The sequence below is a fragment of the Nematolebias whitei genome, chromosome 11, assembly GCF_014905685.2.
Source record: "Nematolebias whitei isolate Nwh7 chromosome 11, NemWhi1, whole genome shotgun sequence".
In the NCBI taxonomy this organism is placed as follows: Eukaryota; Metazoa; Chordata; class Actinopteri; order Cyprinodontiformes; family Rivulidae; genus Nematolebias; species Nematolebias whitei.
Genome location: NC_056508.1, coordinates 2,698,653 through 2,724,731, shown reverse-complemented (window position 1 = coordinate 2,724,731; position 26,079 = coordinate 2,698,653). Strand labels below are relative to the sequence as shown.

At 42.9% G+C, this 26,079-nt stretch overlaps 1 protein-coding gene across 1 annotated transcript in view; it reads left to right on the top strand.

The window, feature by feature from the left end:
- The window catches only part of fam120c (family with sequence similarity 120C), a 158,552-nt gene that overhangs the window by 63,886 nt on the left and 68,587 nt on the right, over window positions 1-26,079 (top strand). The window contains exons 5-7 of the mRNA XM_037684632.1: window positions 3,525-3,627; window positions 4,572-4,645; window positions 20,683-20,957. Of these exons, the coding sequence (XP_037540560.1) occupies window positions 3,525-3,627; window positions 4,572-4,645; window positions 20,683-20,957 (452 nt within the window). The remainder of the gene's footprint in view (window positions 1-3,524; window positions 3,628-4,571; window positions 4,646-20,682; window positions 20,958-26,079) is intronic.

Below are 26,079 nucleotides of genomic sequence, written 5' to 3'. Positions count from 1 at the left end.
ATATTTGGGTCAAAAACATCACTGCCATCTCTCTCAAGATATTTTCATACCTCCACTGGTCATCAGGTCCTCCTGCCTTCCCCTTCATTCTTTTTAGAGCTTTCTGGACTTCACCCTCACTAATCTTCCCCACTTCCTGTCCAAGGTTTTTATGACCTCTACTTTTCTTTCTCTTTCTTTCTCTTCATTCATTAGCTCCTCAAAGTACTCCTTCCATCTTCCCATCACACTCTCCTCACTTGTTCGAACATTACTTTCCTATTTTTAACAAGCCTAACCTGCTGCACATCCTTTCCAGCCTGATCTGTCTTGCCAATCGGTACCAGTCCTTCTCACCCTCTTTAGTGTCCAGCCTCCCATACAACTCATCATACGCCCTCTGCTTTGCCTTAGCTACCTCCCTCTTTGCTCTACGTCCCATCTCCTTATATTCCTGTCTCCTCTCTTCAGTCCTCTCACTTTCATATTTCTTCTTGGCTAACCTGTTTCTTTGAACGGCATCCAGCACTTCACTATTCCACCACCAGGTTTCCTTATCATCCATTCTCTGTCCAGATGACACACCAAGTATCCTCCTACCTGTCTCTCTATTTACTGTTGCTGTAGTAGTCCAGTCATTTGGAAGCTCTTTCTTACTACCCAGAGGCTTCAACAGCTGTTCTGTAAATTTCTCACAACATTCTTCCTTCTTCAGCTTCCACCATTTGGGCTTCTCTGATTTTGCTCTTTTTCTGTTCTTCACAACAACAGTCTTTCTACACACAACCATCCGATGCTGTCTGGCCACACTCTCCCCTGCCACAACCTTACAGTCTCCAATCTCCCTCAGGTTTCCTCTTCTACACAGAATGTAGTCGACATGTGTACTCCTTCCTCCACTCTTATAGGTCACTCCATTGCCCCTTTTCCACCGCTCCTACTCAGCCCTACTCTGCTCTGCCCTGCTCAGATCAGCTCTTTACACATTGCATTTCCACCGCACTTCAGGACTGGTTCTGGAGGCGTGTCCAGAATCCAAAACCTTGCTAATGAACTTTTAATGAACTTTAGTTCACCATTAACAGTGAGAGTTCTTGGATGAGTTAAACTCGAAGCAGTCTGCTCCTCAGATAAATAATGTTAAATTCATATTTTTATATTTGAATATTTCTGTTCAGTGCCCTGAGATAACTTCTGTTGTGATATGGCGCTATATAAATAAAGTGAACTGAATTAAATCTCTGATGAACCAGATTCTACAAGAACATCTATATTTAAAATTCTATATTTGTCTTCATCATCTGATGTATTTGCACTCGTTGTTTACTTTTATTATTCAATTTAAACGTGGTTTTGTTTCTTGTTTACATATTATTTTATTTTAGCTTTGATTATAAGTGTAATTCTTGTTTTGTGATTTGTACATCTGTGGTTTAGAATAAAGTTGAACTAAAAGCTGTCTCTTCTTTAAACATATTTGAGGGAAATATTCCTGAGAGATCCAATAGTTTTGTTTTTTTATGATTTTTCAGCTGAGTTAACTTTAATTAACAGATTAGTGAATAAAGTCAAAGTGAAAACGGGATTTCATGATAAAGCCATTTATTTATTTTTAATCTTCACTGACAAAAAAAAACAACTTTTTTTTTTAATACATAAAATGTTAATAAAAAAATGTTTCCATCCTCTGTCCTGGTCCTCCTGTCTGACAGGGCTCAGAATCCGGCCTTTGTGAGCATGCGAGGCCGGGGTCTGGGTCCGGGCCCTGGCCTCGCATGCTTCAACGGGTCAGCAGCTCGTATGATCCTCTGCGGTGGCTAGATCACTCATTGTTTTTAAAATCTTAAAAATAGATCCAGCTGCTTCGAGTTCAGAGTAAGTGCAAATGGCGGATCAGTGAAAAGTTTCTGAGAGAGATCCAGTGACTCTTCCCCCTGACCAATCAGTGACCAACAGTGTTCTGACGTCATGTTTAGGTGCCGACTCAGCTCGAATGGTCCCACCAGAGAAAAGGGGCCGAATCAGCTAAGTACTAGTGGAACAGCGCTTATACCGTGGAGAGCTGAGCAAAGTTGGGGCTGAGTAGGAGTGGTGGTAAAGGGGCATATGTTCCTCCCCACTTTTGGAAATAGGTGTTGACTACAGCCATTTCCATTCTCTTGGCAAAATCCTCCACCATCTGTCCTTCCTGGTTTCTTTCCTTGACACCAAACCTACCCATCACTTCCTCATCCCCTCTGTTTCCTTCAACAACATGTCCATTCAGGTCTGCTCCCATCACCACTCTCTCCTCCCTGGGAATACTCTCTATCACTTCATCCAGATCTTTACAAAATGTATCTTTCTCTTTCACATCACATCCAACCTGTGGAGCATAACCACTGATGATGTTTAGCATCAGACCTTCTGCTTCTACCTTCAGACACATCACCCTATCTGACACTCTTTTCACCTCTACTACATTCTTTGTCAAGTCCTCCTTCCGGACCACCTCTACTCCAGTTCTCTTTCTATCCACACCATGGTAAATCAGTTTGAACCCTGCTCCAGTGCTGCGAGCCTTGCTGCCCTTTCACTTGGTCTCTTGGACACACAAAACATCTACCTTCCTTCTCTGCATCATGTCAGCCAGCTCTCTACCTTTGCCTGTCATTGTCCCAACATTTAGAGTTGCCACCCTCAGTCCTACATTCTTGACTTTCCTCTTCTCCCTCAGTCTCCTGACATGTTTCCATCCTCGTGGTCTTTGACTAACGGTAGCACAATTTCCACCAGCACCCTGTTTGTCAACAGCACCGGTGGCAGTCGTTGTTAACCCGGGCCATGACGGATCTGATATGGTTTTGCTTTGATGAATTCGCATTATGGTTTGGGCAAGTGTTTTATGTCATATACCCTTCCTGACACAACCCTCACCATTTACCGGGTCTTGGGACCAGCACAAGAGATACACTGGCTTGTTCTCCCTACTGGCTGGTTTTAACATGACCATAATCTTTCTTGTGTATTTCTACTACCTCTACTTTTCATTAGCATCTTATTTCAGCAGCTAGAAACATTATCTGACACAGAGCCAGTGTTAATCCAGAACATGTTAATATGCTCACATTACTGCACAGTTTTTATGAAATTTTGAGTACATTTCCTTGTAATGTGTTCATAGTTAAATTTGTCCTTTTTAAACTTTTGGAATTCCAAACATGACAGACGCCATTTTAAATACTTATTTGCACAATATATTTGCTTTTAAAAATCAAAGACTACTTGTACTTTAATTTGTTCCTTTTACTTTGTTTTGAAAGTCACCATATGTAATGTTACAAATATTTTATCTGATCATTTTATTGCTGTAGAAACTTCTGTTTGTTGCAGTAGGCTCAACAGTTTGGCAGTGAAGGAAATCTTTCACTTCTCGTTTGGTCAGTTCTGGAAAATGACTTCATCCTGAGAGTTTCCCTGAAACTTAAACAAACTCCTCAACTAGAACTGTCAGATCTCTGTGTTTGGTAAAGCCATCATCACATTTTATCTTTTATTTTTTGCAGTCACGTATGGAGGACAAGGTGGAGCGATTCAAAAAAGCTGTGGAGTACTTTTCAGCTGCCTCCAAACCACGCTCGCCAAACATGGGGCCGTCTTCTTTTATTTGTGAGTAGTAGTGAACTTTATGTAGAGCAGGACCTCTGCTATGCAGTCTTTTTTTAATGGTAAATTTGTTCTTTGAAACCAACTGAGCAGAAAGAACATTGTCGGTACAAGGTAGAAACAATAGAAATTTAGAGATAGAGATCTGTCTTCTACTGACTAACCGCAGTAATGCTGTGTCTGAAGTAAAATCAGAGTTATCAGATTTAATCGTTACTTTTTTTAGCTGAAAACTGTGCGCAAGTGGCATTAAAGTATTTTCTTTGAGACCAAGTAGTGAAGCTACAAGCTAACTACAGCCAGCTTGCCGTAGTGTTGCCGTATTCTGACGCATGCGCAAAACACTGTGTTCCATCAAAAGTTTTTTTTTTTTCCCCCCTCGAAAGTTAAAGTCAGCGTTGGTCAGTTTTAGAGAAACCTGCTCTCTGATCTGTAAAAGAACGCTGTGTTGTGTGATTTTACTGTGAGACCCTCTGGTCCAAGCCACAGACTCATTTTGTGTCAACTCTCCTTAAAGCAGAAGGAGTCGCCCACTAGAGGTTTGGAGGATGAAGTGTTTCAGTGTAAAATGCTGCTCTGTTGCTGTTCATTTATAAAGTGAGAAGACTGGAAACTGTTAAGAGTTAACAACATATTTTTTTGTTTAAAACATATGGCTAAAACTACATTAGATATCTTTTGCTCTGTTTTGCACTACAAGAAAGAAGCCTAATACTTGATTTGTTTATTATTTTAAAACTCTCTGGACCTAGTAGTGTAATTTTCTTAATTCAAAATAAATGAGGGCAAAAGGACACACTATGCTTTTTTTTGAAAGTTTTATAACAAAAACATATCGCGATATATATATCATTATCGCCACCATTCACAATACATATCGTGATATGAATTTTATGCCATATCGCACATTCCTAGTAACCACTGTATGGTTATCTTTCTGTGCTCAGTACCTGGGTTTGGACCCACACTGTTTGGGGGACCACCTGGCCACATGGGACCGATGCCTCTTGGAAAGAATCAGGTAGATTACTTTGTGATTTATTGCCTGTTGTGCCTAATCAGTTTATTTAAAAAAACACGATTACTGAAAATTAGATTTTTCACTTTTGTTAATTCACATGACTGTGTACTGCTCAGTGGGCAAATGTTTATCAGGGTACCTTTCTAAAAAAATCTGTGTCGATACCTTCACTTCGGTGTCGGTTCCTGGGCGGTTCTTTTTTCCGTACCAATTTTGTAATTAATTCATTCTAACGAATAAAATTACGTTACACATAATGGTACAAATTGTGAATTTTATTTTTAACTTTGGTATTTCTATTCCAAGCAGTTTTCTTACATTAAAATAAACAAATAATTTCCATTTCAAAAGACCAGTTACAAACCAGTGACACGTCAGTGTCTAATGTTCACTGCTGCACACTGAGGACCTTTTCACTGAACAGTTTTTCTTCAGAAACATCAACATGTCTGTTTTCTCTGGACACAAACCAGCTGCTCCTGGCTGATGGTGTCTCCAGCAGTAGAACATGTTCACTCTGAGGCTGCAGATGATGATTGTTGCACACACAGATACCTGGTTGTCAGTTTGACTTATTGTCCCTCACATCCCACCAGCAGGTCACTGGATTCACTGAGGTAGGGATGATGCAGACTTCTGCACCTCTGTGTCTCTGCCTGAATCTTCTCTGTGGTTCTCTGGGGTTTAGGGCTCTGATCATCTCCCTAATTGACATGAGAACAAAACATCAACAATAACATGGTTGTGTTATTTTTGCTCAAAAAACATTATCTAGGCTGAGAGATAAAGGTTTAACTGGTCAACAAAATCTTCTACAGTTTACTTACCTCCTCCATGCAGCTTCACTGTAGAAAAAGACGGCACACTTTTAACAACAAAGTCTGATTGTCCTGTGGCCTCCACCTCACTTTTCTGTCTGTCCTCACATCTGGGTCAGAACCTCCTGTGAGGAGAACATAAACATAAACTGTGAACATTAGTGAACTGTTTAAGCAGCTGACTGGATGGATGAGCAGTTTTACAAGCTAAGATTTATCTGTTACTGTCAATCTTTAGTTAGCTTCTGAGTTAAGCTAGCTACGTAGATAAAATAAATTTACACACTAATATGTTAAAGTTAGCGTTATTTCACCGTGATGTACGTGTTAACAAACTTAACAAAGTCCATGCTCAATAATCCAGGTATAAAATCCAACAGTTTTCAGTCAGGTTAACAGACGTAAACTCACCAGCTGTAACAGACACAGCTCCGTCCTCGGAGTTCTTTGATGAAGACAAGTCCGGCTGTGGAATGTTGATTCAGTCCGTCTCACACACAGACTGACAATGCTGAGGGGAGGGGGGAGGAAGCTGCTGTTAGTGTCTCTTCTTGCAGAGAAACACGGAGCAACTTTCACGCTGCACACGTGAACCCAGTCTGTGGGTGTCTCCAGCACCATAGACACACATTGTACATAGAATAGGTGCGGCAGCTCTATACAGCTCTGGGTGTAAACACGTAGTCTGTTTGTCACATGTCTGGTGTTTTACCTGCCTGCGTGCTGAAACCACATGACACGTTACAGCCAATACCGAAACTTGACACCGAAAGAAGAGTGACGTTTCAATACATACACCAACCGGTGCAGTTCGGTCGGTGCCATAAAAGAACCTCGGTTCGGTGCTCAGCCCTAATCAGGGACAGTTTTTGGTACAGCAATTCGTATGCTGCATCAGTGACTTTTAATCTTTTCATGCCAGTTTTTAGAACCCCCCACTCAACTCCCATCCACTCAACAAGAATCAAGTAAAGTATCAATTTTAAACTATCGTAAGTAGGTAAAGTTTAAAATTAAAAAAATAAAATTTGTCATTCGCACCAGTGTGTCTCTCCCCCCCCCAAAAAAATGCTTTTGATAGCATTGGACACCTCGTTGCTAGACAAGTACACATGGTGTTCAAAATGCACTCAATTTTACTCGGTCTTGGTGGTTTGTTAATTGAGTGGTGTTGGCCTGGGATGGTATCAAATTCCCGTCTTGGATTAGTGGAGATACCATTTAGTATTACTACAAATCTTTTGGTGTCTTTACTTCCCTCTGTGGAGTTAAATGTCTGTATATACCGGAACACAACAGTTCCATTAGTGAAGTTCAGCGTTGTCTGTTCGTAGCAGAAAACGGAGGAGCCTGTGTCACAATTTTAAATCCGCTCCTGTTAAATAGAAGAAGCAAATACTCTTAAGGTACAGTGAGGAAAATAAGTATTTGAACACCCTGCGACTTTGCAAGTTCTCCCACTTAGAAATCATGGAGGGGTCTGACATTTTCATTTAAGGTGCATGTGCACCGTGAGAAACATAATCTAAAAAAAAAAAAAAAAAAAAATCCAGAAATCACAATGTATGATTTTTTAAAAATAATTTATTTGTGTGTTACTGCTGTAAATAAGTATTTGAACACCTGTGAAAATCAATGTTAATATTTGGTACATTAGTCTTTGTTTGCAGTTACAGAGGTCAAAGGTTTCCTGTAGTTCTTCACCAGGTTCACTGCAGCAGGATTCTGGCCCATTCTTCCACACAGATCTTCTCTAGATCAGCAGGTTTCTGGGCTGTCGCTGAGAATTCTGAGCACAAAATGCTCAGAACGTCGAGAGGAGTCAGTTGAGGTGGCTCGGGCATCTGGTTAGGATGCCTCCTGGACGCCTCCCTGGTGAGGTGTTCCGGGCACGTCCCACCAGGAGGAGACCCAGAGGAAGACCCAGGACACGCTGGAGGGACTTTGTTGGCTGGCTTGGGAACATCTTGGGATTCCCCCAGAGGAGCTGGACCAAGTGGCTGGGGAGAGGGAAGTCTGGGCCTCCCTACTTAGGCTGCTACCCCCGCGACCTGACCCCAGATAAGCGGAAGAAAATGGATGGATGGATAAATGCTCAGAACACGTGTCTGAATTACATTTCATATTTTCTCATTTTCACTAATTGACTATTTATATGTAACAACAAAAATGTTCTTAATCTCAGTGGGACTTTACCTGGTAAAATAAAGATAAAATAATATAATACAAGGATTTTAATAATCAGATAATTTACTAGTGGAGTTTATGAAGGGTACACAAAATCTGAATTCCTGGACATTTCAGCATTAAACTTTTTTTTCAGATCCTATTTGTTGACCAAATTCTAAAATTTGTAATGTCCTTTGTAAAAACTTAAAAAATTTGTTCTGTTAAGTTTTGGCCCACTTAACTAACCACATTAAACTAGCTGTGCTGACAAACTGCAGTTTTCACCAGTGTTTGTTTTATTCAACAAAGTTAAGTCAGATCCTCTGGAAGTAGAACTGTCCAGAGGATCTGACTCAACAAAGTTAAGTCAGATCCTCTGGACAGTTCTACTTCCAGAACCCATCCAGAGGACCTGACTTAACTTTGTTGGATTTTTCTACCTGGATTACTGAGCATCAGGATGTTTCTGTTTTACCTGCTCCATTACAAACAAACAATTTACTGCACTTTGCTGCATCAGCGCCAGTGCTTTTCTCTTAATCAAGCCGAGAAACGTACAGACATGCGCGCTCCCCGTGCGAACATATAACCCTCTCACGCCAGTCCACGGGGGCGCACGCGCAATTTGTGTGTGTCAGCTGCGTGAAGCTGTGTCTCTGCTCTGCCGACAGCCTCAGAAAGAGAGAGGAGGGGCGGGGGAGCCTGAGACCTGAGTGAGCCCAGCGCAAGAGCGGCTTGTTTATTTAAAAATAATCAAGCACAACCCAAACTGAGCCTCGAGTCCAGTCCCTCAGCGGGCACTGAGCAGAGTCAGGCCACCAGGAAATGTCCCGGTGCTCCTGCCAGTCCGCCCCTGTTCAGGACGCCGGGAATGTACACTGCTCTGATGGAGAACAAGTTTTTGTGTGCCCAACACAACAGCTGTCTCGCAATGCGTAACAGTTGGTCTGAGCGCACGCCTCCCTGACGGTTTATGTAAGCTGCTGTCACTCTGTTGTCTGTGTGGATCAGAACATGCTGATCCTGCAGCAGAGGAGCAAAATGCTGAGTCACATTCCAGACTGTGAGAATCTCCAGCACATTTATGTGAAAAGACATGTGGTCCGGCCACTGTGCTCCCACCGCCTGGGACAGACACGTTCCTCCCCAACCTGACAGGGACGCGTCTGTGAAAACTGTGACGTGTGACGTAGGCCTGCTGATGGGAACTCCCTCTGACACAATGAGGGGGTTTCCCCAGTGATTCAGATCGGTTCCCATACAAGTTTCACTTTTTGAATGGAATTATTGAAATAAATCAACTTTTTCATGATATTTGAATTTTATGACCAGCACCTGTAAGTCTGGTAACCCCTTATCTTTCTGAATGTCCATCCTCTCGGCTCCCATCCACCACCTACACCCTTGACACTGAGCCAAGGTCATGATCAAATACTGATCTTTACTGGTGGCAATCCTCCTCTGCTACACTTCTCATCTCCTTTCTGTAATATGCCCCTCCACCTCCAATCTCTTCGTTACTGGGTGTGTCACCTCAAGCTGCTGAGAAGATATTCTGCAAACTTAATGTTTGGACGGCAGCAGGGCTACATGGAATATCACCAGCTGTGCTGAAGTTTGTTTGGGCACATTTAGCTAATGTGTTCTCTTGAATATATAAAAAATATCATGGCATCATGTCCCCCAGTACTGGAAAAAAGCCATCTTCCTGGTGCCAAAGACTGTTAAAGTCCAGTGTTCCCCCTACCATTATTCAAAAAGGGCACCCCACCCTGTCAACAGAACCGAGCACCCTGCCTACTGTAGTGTGCTAAGGGCTAGGTTAGCTGCCCTTGACTACAATATATTTAAATATAATGGGTTCTCTCTTTTTCGAATTAAATTACTGCCATGTGACCGAGGTAACTGTGCGTGGATTGTTTAATCCGTGACATGAGACGTTAATTTCCTTTGACCCATCAGAAGAAATGTGGTCATTTATTGAACAGAATCAAAATTTAGCATCAAAACATTGTACACTTGATTAGCTGATCTGGTTCTGATTAATAAAACTTAACACGTTTTACTTAATAAGACAACAGAACATTGAAGAAGGCATCTAGACTACTGGCAAAATAGAAGAGTTTAAAGATGGGAAATGAAGAGTTTAAACACTTAAAGGGGAGGTGTTTTGTTTACCAGAATTAGCACGCTTCTTTCAACACCAGCCCAACTCTCCGGTACACTTGGTGCGTGACGACTTGTTACCTTTGCAGAAGATACATCAACTCCGGTACAGAGGTCCATTTCAACGCTACCTTTCAGCGTCTCCGGTAAGAGCAGCTGGCCATATCAGGAGTCGAGCCTCTTACTCCGTTCAACAAACACGCTCATCTCCCGGGTGGATACACAGCAAGCTGTGAGTCCGTCAGAGGTTCCACTCAGATGTGGAAGACTCCATAGTCCCAACTCGACTCAGAAGACTCAAGACTGCTTCATCAGAGACCCACTTGAAGACTCCGGAGACCTCGACTGACTGACTGACAGACTGCCTAGTTCCAGGAAGTGTGGACTCTTAAAGAGTTCTCACTTCCGGTCTCTTCAGGATTTCCTGATTGGTTGAAACAACCAATGGGGTGGTTCTAGTGATGTCAGAGGGTCATTACAAGTCAAGAAAACAGCAGAAATGTTTTAGGGACTTTTAGTACAGACAGAAGACATGTTATGGCGAAGTGGGAGGAAGCAGGTGCCAGTAGCTTCTTATTTACCGTCTGCTAGGTTTAAAAACAATCCACTTCGTTCTAATAACTCCTTTCTGACTTTCGTCCGACATCACTACTCCTCATTTCAGACAGAAGATCAAAAATGCATAATTACTTTGTAAATAGACATTTAACTTGATTTCTAATTTAAATGAGGATTAAAAATCATTAATACTGTTTCACAGTTGATTTAAAATGAGTGGTTCACTTCAACATTTAGAAATGGTATGAACTAAACACACTTTTGATTTATCAAGATATTGTAAAATAGTAATGATAATATAGAAGAAGAGTGTTCTTTCAATTGATTACTTCAGGATACAATTAACAGTCTCTGGATGAGCTAATTTGTATTTCTGGATTCAAATCAATGAAATAACAGTTCCTGTCCCATGAAGGTCCTCAGAGGCAGATTTTGGTCAGAGGCCGAGTTCACTACACTACTAAATCCCCCACTCCCTACGAAACTCCGCCACTTTCAGATGGGGAGCGGAGATTAGCAGCTCAGTTTAGACTCCAAACCATGCGCAATACAAACATAGCACTCCGCTTCTCTTTCACCCCCCACTCCTCGTCTAAAACTTTGCTACCACCTATCCCTGTCCGTTGACAACTGCCTCCTCTAATGTACCATTAAGTTAACCAACTCCTGCTGTCTGTAGTCTGAAAGACTAAAGACCTATTGCCTTCATGTCAGTAGCCATAAAGGGTTTTAAAAAACTGATTTTGTTCTTCCTTTGAACGCCCATTAGCTGGACTCTTTACAGTTTGTTTAAAGTTAAAACTTCTCTGTGAATGACGCTTTAAATCTCAGTTTTCATTGTCTTCTGGAAAATCTGGACAGGAAGAACTACAGTATTATGCCGCTTTTCCGTAGCACTTCTTCGGCACAGTTCTACTCGCCTCGGTACGGTTTCAAGGCTTTTTCCACTAGCAATTGTTCGTGGAACCGGCCTCTTTTTCAGTCCCTTTTTCTCTGCCTGAAAACATCAAATTTAAATGACTTTAACTCTTCAGGCTATTTTATTATTATAATTTGATCCATTTATCCATCATCCATCCATCTATAGTGTTTGGTAAGTAACAAAAGTAAATTGTCATAACAAAAATCAAGATATTTTAAAAACATCTTTATTATCATCTAAACTGAAATGATACATCAATGGTTTTAGGGAGGGCAAGGTAACAGCCACTCTCTTCTTTAATGGCACACATTGTATGCCGTTGCTCCAGAGCTGGACGTAAACAGACTGTAGGTCTGCTGCGTTTTTTTTTCCTGGAGAATCATCTTAAACACACACACAAAATGTCACCTGTTCATTGGGTAAAGTTAATATTATTATTTTTAAACATGCAGTTGAATGTCACCATTGCTTAGCACAATGGCATGCTGTGTTACAAATAAAACTAAATCAAAAACAATAAAAGTCAAGTTCACCCCTAAAGTTATTGTTTGTGATAAATTGTGTCATATTAATATCTTAGCCATAGGACTGAGTTTAAAAACAGGATGATTCCCATATGGACTAGTTGAACGAGGTGTCTCTAAATATCCTGATGCATGATCAGTAATTTCAACTTTTTTTTTTTTATCCGTCCAGAGGACCTGACTTTATTTTGTTGTCTCTAAAATAGTTGTTGATCAAGTGTTTACATGTGTAGGTAAACAGAGATGTTTAACAACCCATTAAAATACATCAAAATGCAGGAAATGGCATCTACTCAAAAACATTTTTTTTGGGGGGGGGTGGTGGGGTGGGGGGGCGGGGGGACCACCACCAGTGTTTCCCCCCACATTACAAATGCTTCTGATGCCAATGGGCACAAAAGAGGAACATGGACAAGCAGCAGAAATAGCCCTTGAAAGGCTTGTCCAGGCCAAAACATTGAAGAAGAGTTTTTGCTGTTAGCAAAATTCTCTGCTGTGTTTGATAAGCCTAACCCTGTGGCACTAGGTTTGTCACCTTTTTCATCTCTTCTGAGTTTGTAGGTATGATTTGTGTACTACAACAAGAAAGAGCTGCACATTATGCTGGCACTGGGCACAAATTCTGGATAATGAACGGTGGATGCCCACACTATAACCGAAGCGTCTTATTTTTGTACAAAATTATGATTCGTCTTAAATTTAGTATGCGTGGCGTAGAGACAGTTGTGTTCTGTAGCCCGAGAATTATGGTATTCACTTAATGGAACATAAATGTATCGCCACTTCTTCAAATTATTACTGAAAATCTTTACATAAAACTGAACAGAATCATAACAGCAGTAGTCATACCAAGTAAAAGGGCTTCATTTGTAAACCGATCAATACCAGGACGCAAATAGTGTGTGTGTGTGTGTGGGGGGGGGGGGTCTCCATCCATCCATTTTCGTCCGCTTATCTGGGGTTGGGTCGTGAGGGTAGCAGCCGAAGTATGGAGGCCCAGACTTCCTTCTCCCCAGCCACTTGGGCCAGCTCTTCCGGGGGAATCCCGAGGCGTTCCCAGGCCAGCCGAGAAACATAGTCCCTCCAACGTGTCCTGGGTCTTCCTCTGGGCCTCCTTCCGGTAGGACATGTCCAGAACACCTCACCAGGGAGGCATCCAGGAGGCATCCTAAACAGATGCCCAAGCCACCTCAACTGGCTCCTCTCGACGTGGAGAAGCAGCGGCTCTACTCTGAGTCCCTCCCGGATGATCGAGCTTCTCACCCTATCTCTAAGGGAGAGCCCAGGCACCCTGCGGAGAAAACTCATTTCGGCCGCTTGTATCCGAGATCTCGTTCTTTCGGTCACACCCCAAAGCTCGTGACCATAGATGAGGGTAGGAACGTAGATCGATCGGTAAATTGAGAGCTTCGCCTTTTGACTCAGCTCTCTCTTCACCACGACAGACCTGTACAGCGCCTGCTTCACTGCAGACCTGCACCTGTCCGCCTATTGATCTCATGCTCCATTTTTCCCTCATTTGTGAACAAGACCCCAAGTTACTTGAACTCCTCCACTTGGGGTAGAACCTCCTCCCTGACCCAGAGAGGGCACTCTACCCTTTTCCGGCTCAAGACCATGGCCTCGGATTTGGAGGAACTGATCTTCATCCCGACCGCGTCGCATTTGGTTGCGAACCGCTCTAGCGAAAGCTGTAGAACACGATCTGATGAAGCCAATAAGACCACATCATCTGCAAAAAGCAGAGACGCAATCCTAAGGCCACCAAAACAGATCCCCTCAACACCTTGGCTGTGCCTAGAAATTCTGTCCATAAGAGTTATGAACAGAATCGGTGACAAAGGGCAACCTTGGCGGAGTCCAACTCTCACTGGGAACAAGCCCGACTTACTGCCGGCGATGCAGACCAGGCTCTGACACCGGTCTTACAGGGACCTAACAGCCCGTATCAAAGGGCCTGGTACCCCATACTCCCAGAGTATCCCCCACAGGGTTCCCTGAGGGACGCGGTCGAACGCCTTCTCCAAGTCCACAAAGCACATGTAGTCCGGTTGGGCAAACTCCCATGCACCCTCCAGGACCCTGCTGAGAGTGTAGAGCTGGTCCAGTGTTCCACGGCCAGGACGAAAACCGCACTGCTCCTCCTGAATCCGAGGTTCGACTATCCAACGGACCCTCCTCTCCAGAACCCCCGAATAGACCTTACCAGGGAGGCTTAAGAGCGTGATTCCCCTGTAGTTGGAACACACTCTATGGTCCCCCTTTTTGAATAGGGGGACCACCACCCCGGTCTGCCAATCCTGGGGAACTTCTCCTGATGTCCACGCAATATTGCAGAGTCACCAAAGTCAACACAACCCTACAACATCCAGAGCCTTAAGGAACTCCGGGCGAATTTCATCCACCCCTGGGGCCCTGCCACCGAGGATCATTTTAACCACCTCGGTGACCTCAGCACCAGAGATTGGAGGGCCCGACCCAGAGTCCCCAGGCTCCGCTTCCTCAGTGGAAGACGTGCCGGTGGGATTGAGGAGGTCTTCAAAGTATTCCGCCCACCGACCCACAACATCCCGAGTTGATTCAAAATATCCTGATGCATGTTCAATAATCCAGGTAAAAAAATCTAAAAAAGTTAAATCTGGTCCTCTGGACATTCAAAAAAACAAAAAAACAAAGCAAATCAACAAAAAAAATGTAGAAACGTTTCGTCTCTCATCCTCTTACAATGCTGTGATTGCTAGTATCACTCAGCCCTCTGTGAATAGTAAACAGCCATCAGTGTGCTAATGATCCATTGTTAGGCTGATGGTCCTTCTTGAGCATGTGATCAGCTGGTTTTGGTTGTCAGCAGCAAAACTGGTTGATCCACTCTGAGAAGGTGCTATTTAAGAGACTGAGCTGAATACAGCTCCTCAGACTGACGAAGTCTCTCGGATGAGAGACGAAACGTTTCTACATTTTTTTGTTGATTTGCTTTGTTGTTGTTTTTTGAATGTCCTGAAGACCAGATTTAATTTTTTTAGATCCCGAGTTGAGGTCAGCAGCCCACCACTCCCACTATAAACGGTGTTGGTGGCGTACCGCTTCCCCCCGAGACGCCGGATGGTGGACCAGAATTGCCCCGAAGCTGTGCGCAAGTCATTCTTCATGGCCTCTCCGAACTCCTCCCATGCCCGGGTTTTTGCCTCAGCAACCACCCGAGCAGCATGTCTCTTGGACTGCCGGTACCCATCAGCTGCTTCCGGGGTCCCTTAGGCCAAAAAGGCCCAATAGTACTCCTTCTTCAGCCTGACAGCATCCCTCACCGACGGTGTCCACCATCGGGTTCGAGGGTTGCCGCCGCGACAGGCACTGACAACCTTGCAGCCGCAGCACTGGTAAGCCGCCTCGACAATAGAGGCATGAAACATGGTCCACTCAGACTCGATGTCCCCCACCTCTCTCGGAACATGTTCGAAGTTCTCCCTGGAGGTGGGAGTTAAAACTCCGTCTCACAGGAGACTCTGCCAGATGTTCCCAGCAAACCCTCACAATACGTTTGGGTCTGCCAGGTCTGACCGGCATCCTCCCCCACCATCGGAGCCAACTCACCACCAGGTAGTGATCAGTGGACAGCTCCGCCCCTCTCTTCACCCGAGTGCCCAAGACATGTGGCCGCAGATCAAATGAGACGATGACGAAGTCGATCATCGAACTGCGGCCTAGGGTGTCCTGGTGCCAAGAGCACATATGGACACCCTTACGCTTGAACAAGGTGTTCTTTATTGACAATCCATGACGAGCACAGAAGTCCAACAACAGAACACCACTCGGGTTCAGATCAGGGGGACTGTTCCTCCCAACCACACCACTCCAGGTCTCACTGTCATTGCCCACATGAGCATTGAAGTCCCCCAGCAGAACAAGGGAGTCCCCAAGAGGTGCACTTTTCAGTACCCCCTCCAAAGACTCCAAGAAGGGTGGATAATCTGAACAGCCGTTTGGTGCATAAGCACAAACGACAGTCAGAACCCGTCCCCCCACACGTAGGCGGAGGGAGGCCACCCTCTCATTCACCTGGGTGAACCCCAACACACAGGCACCAAGTTGGGGGAGCAATAAGTATGCCCACTCCTGCTCGGCGCCTCTCACCAGGGGCAACTCCAGAGTGGAAAAGTGTCCAGCCCCTCTCAAGGAAACTAGTTCCAGAGCCAGAGCCATGTGTAGAGGTGAGTCCAACTATTTCTAGCCGGAACCTCTCAGCCTCACACTAGCTCAGGCTCCTTCCCCACCAGTGAGGTGACATTCCACGTCCCAATAGCCAGCTTCTGTAGGATCAGACCGCTAGTTCTGGGGGTTCTCTCCCAGAAATTTTTGAATAAAGTATATGTGATTTCTTGCATTTTTATGTATTTTAACAGGTTGTTAAACATCTACGTGCTTGTAAAATATATATATACTTTTTTTTTTTTTGGCGGACCTTCAAGCACCGGCTCGTGAGCCCCCGGGGATCCAGGGACCCCAGTTTAAGAACCACTGCTGTACACCAATGATCTATGCTCCAGTTCAGCTCCAGCTTAGCCTTATCACCACCACCTGGAACAGCCTACAGAAACTGCGTTTCACAGCTGACATTGTGTTTTACAGAAAATAATGTAAAATCAAACAAAACGGTTGAGATAATCATTGACTTCTGAAAAATCTACCTCCACACCCTCCTCTTATCAGAGTCGGAGAGATTTATTTGTCATACACACCACACGTGATACATGAGGTGGAATGAAACTATGTACACAGGGTCCCAATTATTTCCAATAAAAACACAAATTGTAAAGAAAAACATAAGATCCGAGTCATGAACTAAGAATATACTACATTCACTAAACTAGGGGGGAGTGGTGGCGCAGAGGTTAGAGAGGTGGGCTTGTGATCCGAAGATCGCCGGTTCACGCCCCGGCCCCGACAACATCAAAAAATTGTGGGTGGGGTAGGTGAAACACCCACACTTGCCCCCACCCTCATTCGCCCCACTCTGGGCCCATGAGCAAGGCCCTTAACCCCCACCATGTGCTCCCTGAACAGGTCTCTCTTGAAAATGAGTTCTCGTGGCTCAATGAGACTAACCTGTATAAATAAAGGCTAAATGAAAAAAAATGAATAAAAAATTCACTAAACTAAGAATACACTAAGCACTAATGGTACAAAAAAATGCGTCAAAACAACAGCAGCACAAACATGAGTCTGTGTGAGCAGATGAGTACTAATGAACACAACAACATGAAATGATCAGCATCATGGATAGTCAGCAGCACATATCAAGTGGCACATCAAGTGGCATTACAGCGATTTTCTTTTTTTTTTTTTCCCCACAGTAATTTTTCACTGTAATTTTCAGTGATTTTTCCTGGTTATAAATTCATGAGTTTAACAGCCTCAGGGTAGAAGCTGTTCCTCAGCCTGGTGGTTCTGCACTTAATGCTCCTCAGCCTTCTGCCTGAGGGGAGCGGGGCAAAAAGTCATTGTGTTGAAGGCAGATGTGTAGTCCACAAAGAGCATACGGATGTAGGAGTCCTTCTGTTCCAAGTGGGTGAGAGCAGTGTGGACCACAGAGCAGATTTATCATTAATGGCATTGCTGTAAAAGAGGTCCTGGGCGTCTTCATTACCAGTGACCTGAAATGGGCAAAACACTCAAAACAGTGTTGTTAAGGCTCACGGTAGGATGCATGCACTTCAGTGGCTTAAAAAGCTAAACATCTCCACTGACGTGTGTATCCAGTTCTACAGAGCCGCCATCAAGAGTGTCCTGACATCCTCCATTTTAGTTTTACCCTGGCTCACCTGTCCACACTACACATCAACTTGATCACATCATCAAGCCTGGCAGTAAACTGACTGGAAAACACCAACAGCCATTGAATGATATGCACAGTGCTAGTGATAAAATGAGCTTGGAAAATAGCAGAAGACTCAAGTCACCTGGCACAACCCTTAAAAAATAAATAACTTTCCTCTGGCCGAATGTCTTGTAATGACATGCTGGTGAAGATTCTCAGTCATCCAGGACAATTCAAAAAGCGTTCACTACAAAAAACAACTGGACTTTATTTGTAACAGAAGACGTTTCGCTCCTCATCCGAGGAGCTTTCTCAATTCAAAGATCAGTGAGTGAGAGATTCAGGTTTTAAGACTGAGTGACATTAGACACACACACACGTAAATTTGACAAGTCACACCTCCACACCTTAACAGTAGGGGGTTTCTTAAAGTCTTTGTTACTCTAATTCACAGATGAGGTCCCTCTGTTTCCATCAGGTGTGAAAACCGGCTGGGAATCAGTCTTAAAGTTGCATTATAGGTTTTTGAAAGTGGAAATCTGAGGCCTCCTCCTCTGTTAAGAGACCGCTTTTCTCTTTTTACATAAATTGCTTCCTTCACCCCCCCTCTCAAACCATCTGTGTTCTTCGTCCAAAAGAGTGTCCCTTATCTGTGAGGTGGAGGTGAACAGCTGAGTCTTGTCCTGAGGCTCTCCTGTGTTGAGCCATGTGTCTGTGAAGAGGCTGTTTAGTTTCTCCAATGTAGAGGTCTGGACAGTCCTCGCTGCACTGGACCACATACACAACACCACTCTGTTTGTGTATCGGTATTCTGTCCTTAGGGTGGACCAGCCTCTGTCTGAGAGTCCTGCTGGGTTTGAAATGTATTGGGATGTTGTGTTTGTTGAAGATTCTTCTGAATGTATCAACATAAGGGATGACAATGTTTTTCCATCTGTTGTTCTCCTTTTTCTGTTTATTAGTGTGTTTTGTAGATTTCTTCACTGACTTGACAAAAGCCCAGTTAGGATATCCACATGTTTGAAGAGCTTCTTGAATGTGTTTCTGTTCCTTTTCCTTCCCTTCTGTAAAGCTGTAAAGTTCTGATGACAGAGTTTGTGTTCCAGTGGATGGTGAGAGTCAAACAGAAGATACTGGTCTTTGTGGGTTGGTTTTCTGTAAACTTCAATGTTGAGGCTGTCCTCTCTTTCCATATGAACCAAACAGTCCAAAAAAGGCAGCTTGTTGTCGTTTGCATCCTCTCTGGTGAACTTGATGTTGTTATCGACCGAGTTAATGTGTCTGGTGAACGCTTCTATTTCCATGGCTTGGATTTTGACCCAGGTGTCATCCACATAACGGAACCAATGGCTCGGCTTAGTTCCCTCATAGGAGTGTAGGGCTCTCTGTTCCACTTCCTCCATGTAGAGATTGGCAACAATGGGTGACACTGGAGATCCCATGGCACAGCCGTGCTTCTGTCTGTAAAAACTGTCATTGAACTTGAAATACGTGGTGGAGAGGCAGAGATCCAACAGGGCGCAGATCTGGTCTGGGGTGAAGTTGGTCCTGTTGATTAAGTCCTTGTCTTGTAGAAGTTGTTTTCTGACGGTTTCTACTGCTTCAGAGATGGGTATGCATGTGAAAAGAGAAGTCACATCATAAGATACAAGGGTTTCTCCTGGGGTTAGTTTCAAGTGTTGAACTTTGTTAGCAAAATCAATGGAGTTCTTTATGTGATGAGGTGTGTTTCCAACAAGAGGAGCTAAAATACCAGCCAGATGTTTAGCAATATTGTATGTCACTGAGTTCATGCTGCTGACGATGGGTCTGAGTGGTGTTCCTTCTTTGTGGATTTTTGGAAGTCCATAAAGACAGGGAGTGGCTTCCCCTGGGTACAAACTATAATACAACGATCGATTGATTCTTTTCCTTTTCAAGTTTTTGCAGGTAATCTGTGACTTTCTTTTTGTAGGCGCTGGTTGGGTCCCTCTTCAGGGTCTCGTAGGTGTTGCTGTCGCTCAGTAGTGTAGTTATTTTTTCCTGGTAATCAGAAGTGTTGAGGACTACTGTGCATCTTCCTTTATCAGCTGGTAAAATGGTGATGTTTTGGTCCTGGCTGAGTGATGTTACAGCTTTCCTTTCCTGTGGTGTGAGGTTTGAAGGAGGCGGTTTGGCACTGGAGAGGGTTGCTGATATTTCCATTCTGAGCTGTTCTGCCTCTCCTTCCATCAAGTTGTTGTTCCTAATCACGGATTCAGTGGCCGTGATTAGTTCCTCAACAGGTATTTCTTGTGGGGAGATGGCAAAGTTTAGTCCTTTTGTCAGCACATCTTTTTCAGGTTGTGTCAAGGTTCTGTTAGACAAATTTCTAACCCACTGGTCCTGAAAATTTGTGTTGGCGACAACCTCCTAATCTTGAATGATGGTTTGTGATGAGAAAACCGCTCTCTGTTGTAATTTTAGAAACTTACTTTTTTGATGTTCCTTGCTCTTTTGATGCTGTGAAAGCTGGGCCTTTTCAACAAAACAAGAAACTTCTTCCAACAGAGGAAGTGGTAGCCAAGTAGACAGCTTCTGGAGGGTTTGATCCATTTTGAGTGAGAGAGCTTCAATGGTGAAGTGTATCTGTCTTATTCTTTCATTGACTTTACTCACAAAGACTTTAAGAAACCCCTACTGTTAAGGTGTGGAGGTGTGACTTGTCAAATCTACATATGTGTTTGTGTCTTATCTCACTCAGCCTTAAAACCTGAATCTCTCACTCACTGCTCATTGAATTGAGAAAGCTCCAAAACCATCAGACACAAAACTAGATTTTTTCCCCACTGCTGTCTCCCATCTTAATAACTTTTTCTTCTCCAGCAATGCAACTACAAAAAAATTCCAGTGAACAGATCCTTTTGAATTTGGCTAAATAATTGTGATTGATTGATTGAAAATGTTAACTGACTGCAGTCTCGGTTCAATGTGATTGTAGATACTTGCAACACAATGAAGGCTATTTAAAATCAGTATGTTCTTTGTTTTTTAATTGGAATGCTTACATTTTTCAATTCATCCTTTGTTTCTCTTTCCAATTCTAGTTTCTTCCACCCCAGGGTCCAGGGATAAAGCCACCTTTTCAAAATGCTCCTTTTGGACCTGGTTCCACCCAACTGTTCCACACCCCCCAGCAGCCATCTCAGGACTGCAATGACTCACTGACGACTAAAATGGGCTTCTCCGACTGGTCGGCTCCATACGACTCAACGCAGGGTGGAAGTCGGTTACCCAATCATCACACCAGCACTCAGTCTGGTCCCTCTCCGTCTCCCTCTTCATCATCAGATGGAGATGAACCAAGTGACAACAACCCAAAGTAAAGTACCATGCACAACTTACATGTACGGAAAGAGATCCAAAGCACTTAAAGCTTTTTTTGGTTGCTCAGAAGCAGAGCGTAATGTTCTTAGCATGTTGGCATTTTACAGTTTGCAGGAGGAGTGTTCATAAGCTGAACAAATAAATAGAAACTGCTGGTTGAAAGTAGGAATGGATGATATGGACATAAAATTATTACATTGTCTGCCATTTATGTTATTACAAAAGAAATTATGCTAAAACAAATTAAACTTCAAGACCACATGTATTGTCTACAAAACTATCACAAACACAAATATTTTTTTCAAAATAAAGCTTTCTTGTTATTAAATACGCTTCTACACCTATCACATTTAGTTACTGTAGTACAAATGTGATTGTAATGTCAAAGTCTACAATACGGTCGAAGGTTAGAGTCTAGTCCCTAAAACATATTTTACCAAGCTTTGGGATTTTTCAAAACTCCATCCATCCATCATCTTCCGCTTGTTCCGAAGTCGGGTCTCTGAGGCAGCAGCTTGAGCAGGGAGGTCCAGACATCTCTTTCCACAGCCTCTTCCAACTCTTCTGGGAGGATTCCAAGGTGTTCCCAGGCCAACTGAGAGACAGTCTCTCCAGCGTGTCCTGGGTCTTCCCCGGGGTCTCCTCCCAGTTGGACAAGCCCGAAGCACCTCTCTACGGAGGCGCCTAGGGAGCATCCTTACGAGATGCCCGAACCATCTCAACTGACTCCGCTCAATGTGGAGGAGCAGCGATTCTACTCCCGAGTCTCTCCCAGATAACTGAACTTCTCACCCTATCTCTAAGGGTGAGTCTGCAGAGGAAACTCATTTCAACTGCCTGTATCCACGATCTCATTCTTTCGGTCACTACCCAGAGCTCGTGACCATAGGTGAGTGTAGGAATGGAGACAGACCGGTAAACAGAGAGCTGTGCCTAACAGCTCAGCTCCCTCTTCACCACAACGGTGATATTACGCAGGTGGAAGAAGGTGGTTCTAGTAACGTTTTTAATGTGGGGGATAAAAGACATGTCCTGATCAAAAATAACACCAAGATTTTTAACATTAGAGCTGGAGGACAGATTAATGCATCTAAGGAGGGAGAAAGACTGAAAAATTAATTCCTAAGGTGCTCAGGTCCAAAAACCAAAACCTCAGTCTTGTCTGTTCAACAGGAGAAAATTAAGGGTCATCCAGGTTTTTATGTCTTTAAGACATGCTTGTAGTCTAAGTAGCTGATTGGATTCATTGGGTTTAATGGACAAATATAATTGTGTATCATCAGCATAACAATGGAAATTTATCCCATGCTGTTTAATAACTTTACCTAATGGAAGCATATATAAAGTAAAGAGTATTGGCTCAAGCACTGAGCCCTGAGGAACTCCATGACTAACTTTGGTGTATGAAGAAGATTTATTATTTACATTTACAAACTGGAATCTATCAGATAGATATGATTTAAACCATTTTAGAGCCGTTCCTGTAATTCCAACATCATATTTAAGCCTCTGTAGTAAAATATTGTGATCAACTGTATCAAACGCAGCACTGAGGTCTAACAGGACCAGTATAGACACAAGTCCATTGTCTGAGGCCATGAGAATATCATTAGTGACTTTTACTAGTGCTGTTTCTGTGCTATGATGAGCTCTAAACCCTGACTGAAACTCTTCAAACAGATCATTTCTTTGTAGATGTTCACACAACTGACCTGAAACTATTTTCTCTAGAATTTTTTAGATGAAAGTTAGATTAGATATAGGTCTATAGTTGGCCAGAATTTCTGAATCAAGATCAGACTTCTTGTTAAGATATTTCCTATTTAGACTGGCCCAATGGATTTGATCTGCTCAGAGACGGGATTATAATGAAATTATGACCCGGTTCTGACTTGGGTAAACTGGGCCAGCAAACTCTTGAGAGAGTCTCCCTGATAATTCAATATCTGTCAAGAAATAGTTTAATCAGCTTGCCACATCACGTAGGAAGGCTTTAAAGCACCGTCTCATGTTTTCCTTACACGACAGTACACATAAGACCACACTTAGTCCTGCCCCCATACACTGACAGGTTGAGCTAAGTAAAGGTTTAATTACAGCAACCTTAAAGCGCTGTGGTACATAACCATCCATTAAAGACAAATTAAGTAGATCCAAAATGTGGACATTAATTAGGGGGAATACCTCTTTAAACTGTCTGGTTGGGATGGGATCTAGCAGACATGTGGATGGTTTGGATGAGGTTATTATTTTTGACAATTCAGAGAGCTCAACAGGACAAAAACTGTCCAAACATAAATCAGGCTCTAGTGAAATTTTTGAAGTTGTCTCATTTGACAGGGGACTAGAGATAGTAGAAGGAAGGATGGTTTGAATTTTCTCTCTAATTGAAATAATTTTATTTATAAAGAATCTCATGAAGTCATCACTACTTATAGTTGTAGGGATACATGGTTCAACAGAAATGGGACTTTTAATTAGTCTAGCAATAGTACTAAACAGAAACCTAGGGTTATTTTTATTCTCTATTAAAGATGAGTAATATAAAGTTCTAGCTTTACGGAGAGCTTTTTTATATGTTAGCAGACTATCTTTACAAGTTAAATAAAATTCTTCAACATTAGTAGAGCACCATTTTCTCTCCTGGTTTCTAGATGCTGCTTTAAAGTACGTAACTCAGAATTGAACCAAGGAGCCAGTTTCCTCTGATTGATTACTTTCTTTTTCAGTGGAGCAATTTTATCAAGTGAAGTTTGCATTGAAGTTGTAAGATGATCAACTAGATGATCTAAGTCACCATTCTTTGATGCATTACTCTGCAAGACAGAGGAAAACATTGATGGAAGAGATTGTTTAAATTTGGTTACAGCATTTTCTGATAAGCACCTGCTGAGATGAAATTTACTCTCAGTGACTGTGTAGTCGTTTAATGAAAATGAACTCTAAAATGAACAGGCAGCCATTGGAGTGAAGCCAGAGTGGGGGTGATGTGCTCCCTCTTATGAACTCCAGTTAGATGCCGAGCAGCAGGGAGTGACAGAACCCCACACAAGGAAATTGATAACTACAGCAAATGTTTTGAGATATTCTGGAGTCTCCCCTTTTGATGCCCTTCACCAATAGCCCAGTGAGGTATTGCCTTTATCCTTGCGATGTTAGTGAAACAATTATTCTTAATTGAAGCTGTTTGTCCTGTTTTGTGCAGGAGTATAGAACACAACATCACACAGCTTCCTTTTGTGTTCTAATGAAGCAGTTTTTTATTAAGTTTTGAAGTTCACTGGGATGTGTTGTGTTTGGAGCAAATTCTTCAATAGACATCGGATGCCACTTATGGAATGGCACCGTTTTGTGCTAGTTTTTCCATTTTATTTGAATTTTGGTATTTGCAGATTTGAAATTATTTTGTTATGTCAGCATATCTCATTTTTCAAGTACTACAATTATAGACTAAAATTAAAAATATCAAGCAATTTATTTATTTATTTATTTATTTTTTTTTTGATTTGGCTGTTTATTTGTCATGTTGCAGTCTGATCGGATCATAATTAGGGATGGGGCCGATCCGATCCAGTATCTGTATCGGCCTCCAATACCAGCATAATTTACGTATCGGATTTTTCCGATCCACCTGCCGATATTTCCGATCCATGATGCATGTTGGCTTCAAACTACGGAATGGATTTCCTGAACGGAGGCGTGTCTCATGAGCCCAGAGTAATAAGACCTGCCTCACATTCAGGAAATCCAGTTCATAGCTTGCAGCCATCTACAACGTGAGGACTGAGTTAGCAGCACTGTAGCTAACAGCTAACAAACTTTTCATCTAAACATGTCGCTGTGTGGAAGTATTTTACACTAAACACCACAAAACAAGACAGCAACGTGCAATGTCTGCAGAGCCACATTAAACCACGGTAAAGTTTGTTTTACAATGGACATTCGAGCTCCGTGGCTTCAGCGGGACGCTGCTCTTTGCTCAACCGAAAGAGGCGACTCGACCTCGTCCAGCCTCATCCAATCTGCCCCGCTCAGTCCCTCCGTCTCTGAGGAGGGACAGACTGAGCGCGGCTGCCCCAAATCAGGCTGCCTGCTTCGGACTGAACAAGAAGAAGACGTCGCTGAAACCACGGAGCTCTAATGTTTACAGAGAAGTTGCTAAACTTCATCATAATTAATGTCCAACCACTGTCAGTTGTAGAAAACAAAGGATTTCACAGTTTGATACTTGCAGTCAAGATCTAGTTTACCCTCCAGGAGATCATCAAAAAGAAAACATTGAATGAAAAGAGTGCAGAAAGAAGAAAATAATTCTTATATCTGCCCCTTATTTAAAAAAATATAAAACAACTTAAAACAACCACTTAAATTAATCACTTTAATATCCACTTTAAAGCTAGGAATAAAAAAAACATGTTTTGTGTTAGAATTTAATTCTAACTTTAAAACTTATCCAACATTAATAAAACTTACCTCAAGTTGCCTTTTTGGACATGCATGCATATATTTGTACAAATTGTACTTGAGAGGAGATTATTACAGCCTCATATAAAATCAGTGATGATCATGATATCGGAACTGGATTGTATCAGGCAATATTTAGATGTAGGTATCGGGATCGGATCGAAAAAATAAAAAATAAAAAAAAAAATAAAAAGTGGATCAGTGCATCCCTAATATCCATCCATCCATCCATCCATTATCTTTACCCGTTTATTCCATTTTGGGTCACAGGTGTCACCGGTGCCCATGTCCAGCAATCGCTGTGCGAGGGGCGGGGGACACCCTGGACAGGTCTCCAGTCCATCACAGGGACACATAGAGACAAACGAGACAAACAACCATTCACTCTCTCACTCACACCTAGGGACAATTTAGAGTTACCATCAGCCTAACATGCATGTTTTTGGTCTGTGGGAGGAAACTGGAGCACCCGGAGAAAACCCACGCATGCACGGAGAGAACATGCAAACTCCACCCACAAGGCCCCTGGACCGGGGTTTGAACCAGGGACCTGTTCGCTGAGAGGCAGCAGCTCTACCAGTTGCGCCACCGTGCTGCCCGCATCCCTAATATATATATATATATATATATATATATATATATATATATATATA